This window comes from Barbus barbus, assembly GCF_936440315.1.
Source record: "Barbus barbus genome assembly, chromosome: 31".
NCBI lineage: Eukaryota > Metazoa > Chordata > Actinopteri > Cypriniformes > Cyprinidae > Barbus > Barbus barbus.
In genome coordinates, this window is record NC_136759.1 from 6,481,218 (window position 1) to 6,486,688 (window position 5,471).

Below are 5,471 nucleotides of genomic sequence, written 5' to 3' on the forward strand. Positions count from 1 at the left end.
TCTCCCCCCTCAATACCACGACTGAGGTGCCCTTGAGCAAGGCACCGAACCCCCAACTGCTCCCCGGGCGCCGCAGCATAAATGGCTGCTCCGGGTGTGTGTGTGTGTGTGTGTGTGTGTGTTCACTGCTGTGTGTGTGCACTTTGGATGGGTTGAATGCAGAGCACGAATTCCAAGTATGGGTCGCCATATGTCACGTCAATTTCACTTGTATGCGTGTTTGGCGCCACCTATTGTTGTGGGTGTATTATTGACATGTCAAAGTCTAGACCCTGAATATAAGACGACCGCGTTTTTTCAGATGTATTTCCAAGAAAAAAAGCATCGTCTTATATTCGAGTCAATACGGTATATCGTCTGTTGTAGATAAGTCTGATCTGCCTAAACATGCAATTGCATATTTTCTAGATGATGGTGTACTCATGAGAAAGTGGAGTCCTGGGAAAGTAAAACATGAGTGGAGCTCTGTATATCAAGTTGTTGTTCCACAGCCCTACCATGGGTATGTACTAAGTTTAGCCCATGACCACGAACTTTCAGGTCATCTAGGTGTTAGGATAGACACAGTGATAGACACAGTCTATCACAAAAGCTTGTGATAGACTGTGTAGGACCTTTGCCCATGACTAGGTCTGGACATGTGTATTTGTTGACATTGATGTGCTCTGCTACCAGATTTCCCGAAGCCATTCCATTATGCTCTCTGAAGTCCCCCAACATTGTGAAAGCCCTTTTGGTCTACCAAAGGTTATTCAATCTGACCAAGGAACAAATTTCACTTTGCGTGTATTTTGTAAAGCAATGAACGAACTGAACATTACCCATACACTCAAAAAAATTACTCTTTGAATGAACATAAAAAAATCATGGAAAGGATTTCCACATGATTAACTTGCTTTATTTCAGCATTATGCAATTCTGTTATTCCAATTGAATGTACTTACGTTGGGTCAACTTAATTTATTAAGTTTGATTCAACTTATTTACTATGGTTGGGCACAGCTTAATTTAATAGTGTCAGCCCAACTAATTAGCAATGTTTTGGACCAACTAATTTATTTAAGTTAGCCTAACAAAAGTGCTTAATGCTGAAAGAAAGCCATTTAATCACATGGAAATCCTTTCCATGATTTAATTACATTACTTCAAAGAATAGCTTTTGAGTTGAATAAATTAAAACCTTTTTAACAAACTCTAATGGTGGAAACAACACACAACAAATGAGAAAAGGTGCAATCAAATTGTATTTCCAAAATTATAATGCACATTGTTTTACACAGTTGAGTTGCTTGTTGATAACACAAGGAAATATATCTCAAGTTTGTTATGAGAATACAGGGAAATGGGCCCTCTCACTCGCATCCCACTTAATCTACTCTTAACATTTGCACTTTGTACATCTTGCACCTGTGGTTTTATGTGATGGTGAACTCGCACAGAAGTTAATAAAAAATATTTACCAAAGTTAGAACATGTTTTGTATAAATATATATTTAAATTTTTTACATTGAAACGTAGGGACATTTTTTAAACAAGTTTCAACAATGTCTACAGCATGGTTGGCATCAAGGGTAAAAACAAGACAAATGGAGATCTTACAATAAAGTTTAACTCCCGAAATTTGTAAATGTTTAAACTTAAAAAAAATTAAACATAGCTTAGTCTTAAAGGGATAGGCCGAACTATCCCTTTAATTTTTTATGAGAAACTGAAAAAATAATTCAGCATACAGCTTTCCTTAAGTGCCAATAGACTGGACCTTGCATCAGAGAGAACATTTTTTAATAAAAACAGAGCACAAAAAACCTCCAGATGAACTGAACACTGATATACAGGTCCTTTTCAAAAAATTAGCATATTGTGATAAAGTTCATTATTTTCTGTAATGTACTGATAAACATTAGACTTTCATATATTTTAGATTCATTACAACACAACTGAAGTAGTTCAAGCCTTTTGTTGTTTTAATATTGATGATTTTGGCATACAGCTCATGAAAACCCAAAATTCCTCTCTCAAAAAATTAGCATATTTCATCCAACCAATAAAAGAAAAGTGTTTTTAATACAAAAAAAGTCAACCTTCAAATAATTATGTTCATTTATGCACTCAATACTTGGTCGGGAATCCTTTTGCAGAAATGACTGCTTCAATGCGGCGTGGCATGGAGGCAATCAGCCTGTGGCACTGCTGAGGTGTTATGGAGGCCCAGGATGCTTCGATAGCGGCCTTAAGCTCATCCAGAGTGTTGGGTCTTGCGTCTCTCAACTTTCTCTTCACAATATCCCACAGATTCTCTATGGGGTTCAGCTCAGGAGAGTTGGCAGGCCAATTGAGCACAGTAATACCATGGTCAGTAAACAATTTACCAGTGGTTTTGGCACTGTGAGCAGGTGCCAGGTCGTGCTGAAAAATGAAATCTTCATCTCCATAAAGCTTTTCAGCAGATGGAAGCATGAAGTGCTCCAAAATCTCCTGATAGCTAGCTGCATTGACCCTGCCCTTGATAAAACACAGTGGACCAGCACCAGCATCACTGACTGTGGGTACTTGACACTGGACTTCAGGCATTTTGGCATTTGCCTCTCCCCAGTCTTCCTCCAGACTCTGGCACCTTGATTTCCGAATGACATGCAAAATTTGCTTTCATCCGAAAAAAGTACTTTGGACCACTGAGCAACAGTCCAGTGCTGCTTCTCTGTAGCCCAGGTCAGGCGCTTCTGCCGCTGTTTCTGGTTCAAAAGTGGCTTGACCTGGGGAATGCGGCACCTGTAGCCCATTTCCTGCACACGCCTGTACACGGTGGCTCTGGATGTTTCTACTCCAGACTCAGTCCACTGCTTCCGCAGGTCCCCCAAGGTCTGGAATCGGTCCTTCTCCACAATCTTCCTCAGGGTCCGGTCACCTCTTCTCGTTGTGCTGCGTTTTCTGCCACACTTTTTCCTTCCCACAGACTTCCCACTGAGGTGCCTTGATACAGCACTCTGGGAACAGCCTATTCGTTCAGAAATGTCTTTCTGTGTCTTACCCTCTTGCTTGAGGGTGTCAATGATGGCCTTCTGGACAGCAGTCAGGTCGGTAGTCTTACCCATGATTGCGGTTTTGAGTAATGAACCAGGCTGGGAGTTTTTAAAAGCCTCAGGAATCTTTTGCAGGTGTTTAGAGTTAATTAGTTGATTCAGATGATTAGGTTAATAAATCGTTTAGAGAACCTTTTCATGATATGCTAATTTTTTGAGATAGGAATTTTGGGTTTTCATGAGCTGTATGCCAAAATCATCAATATTAAAACAATAAAAGGCTTGAACTACTTCAGTTGTGTTGTAATGAATCTAAAATATATGAAAGTCTAATGTTTATCAGTACATTACAGAAAATAATGAACTATCACAATATGCTAATTTTTTGAAAAGGACCTGTACTGGGAAATGGGGCCCTGCCTTTATACTCACATTCCCCTTCAAGATTTGCACTTACACCTGTAGTTTAATGTGCTGGAGTACCTAAACAACAAAACAGAAGGTACAACTTTTCTGGTGTAGCTTTTGCTATGGCGATGTTTCTTAACGGGAAAGCAGTGTTTTGAGAACTTGTCCTTTGTTGGATAGTTTGTTTCCATCCAATTCCATAATGATCTTCTGCAGAACCTCAAAAGTGTACTTGAGCTCCTGGGGGTAGCTCAGGTTTAGCGCGTAGACAAGCCCCAGCAACATCACCACAGCAAAAGCTACATTGCCCAACTCACTCATCACTTCCACCCCCTCCAGGACAATACCAACATCCGCGGGGTCATCGCCAGGCTCTGCGCCTTCTTGTCGAATGACAAAGATTCCAAATACTGTCTCCGCTATGGCCATTTGAGTGCTTTCATCGACATCCTGTGACAAAAAATAAAATGAACAAGGACAAAGATTTTTTTTACTGATGTGCATTACATGCATATTTATAGCACACAATCTTTACAGTATTACTGTAAAACAGCTATCACTAACTTGATCCATATTCATAATAATGCAAATGTAATCAAATAACCAATTGACATTAAAATTGTTTAGCTGAGTCGGTGAAATACTTCAACTAAGCCATACCAAGGGCCTGTCTGTTGTAATCATGAGTTCAGTGTTAGTTATTCCATTCGAATAAAGGTATATTGTCTTATTAAAGGGGAAAAAAAAGTATGGGGTGTGTGTGTGTGTGTGTGTTATTGTCTGAGAGAAAGACAAGGAGAGAGGCTCCCAAACCGGCCCGGTTATTTCCAAAAAGATCAGTAATAAGTTACTTTACCGCAAACAGACATTTGATACACTGTTTTTGTTCATGTATAGAAGAATTACATGATGAAAAAAAACAGGCCAAATAATTTGTATGTGGTAGTGAGTTTTTATTTAAAGGATAATTCTGGTATTTAGCACTTTGAGTCTCTTTTCTGGTTTATGGATGAACTAGAGTAGTGGACACAGAAATGTTGACGATGGGTCCTGTCTCGACTATTTCACTCGTTTAGATTCGCCTTTGACCGCTTCAGAGTGGCTGGCTACCGGCATTCACAAACATGTCCTTAAAACAACCCTTAACGTTCGTGTTCAAAACTGTGCAACTCACCGAGTGGTTAGTGGTGTTCGTTGATGATTAAAAACAAATAGCGTAGCGAAATGCAGTTTCTGTCGTGTTTTATTTGGCATTTTGTAAAATCCCATTGATTTCTGTTGGAGGACTCAGTGCTCGTTGATATTACTGCGCTTCAGACTCAAATATCGAGCGGAAGTTTATACGCAGTTGTGAGGTATCTGAAAAAATAGTTCCACTATAGCAAATAACACGGATTGAAATCATACATTGCGCCGATATATTTGTTTTTAATCATCAACGAACACCACTAGCCACTCGGTGAGTTGCACAGTTTTGAACACGAACGTTAAGGGTTGTTTTAAGGACATGTTTGTGAATGCTCGTAGCCAGCCACTGAAGCGGTCAAAGGCGAATCTAAACGAGTCAAAAAGTCGAGACAGGACCCATCGTCAACATTTCTGTGTCCACTACTCTAGTTCATCCATAAACCAGAAAAGAGACTCAAAGTGCTAAATACCGGAATTATCCTTTAACTGCGAGCCAACTATCGTCACGTATGTAAGCATGAATGTGCCAGCATGACATTAACGGCCTGAGTACAAAAATAACAAACAAGCATAACCAAATATTGCTGAAAATGATGGACAGTCTGCTGATGATTTTATACACATCGTTTTGTAGATGGATGAAAACAGATTTTATCTTACCTTTTCCAAATGAACTCCAGGCACGCCAGGCAAGTTCTTCATGTGATAATCTCGTTATTTTCCGAAGCACGCGGTTTGTCATCTCGCGTGATCTCGCTAATCCATTTTCGGTGCAAGATCAGTCTGACTATATTGAATCACGTTATCTCAACATGACTGAATTTAACAAATGTTAATTTGTTGAATTTCATGCTT

The 5,471-nt window shown here is 39.6% G+C and overlaps 1 protein-coding gene across 1 annotated transcript; it reads right to left on the reverse strand.

The window, feature by feature from the left end:
* Positions 1-3,320: 3,320 nt before the first annotated feature.
* Positions 3,321-5,471, reverse strand: LOC306850975 (uncharacterized protein). The gene is made up of 2 exons (XM_079386959.1): positions 5,277-5,471; positions 3,321-3,878 (listed from the first exon to the last, which is right to left on the reverse strand). The coding sequence occupies exons 1-2, from the start codon at positions 5,316-5,318 to the stop codon at positions 3,564-3,566; spliced, it is 357 nt and encodes a 118-aa protein (XP_079243085.1). The 5' UTR covers positions 5,319-5,471; the 3' UTR covers positions 3,321-3,563.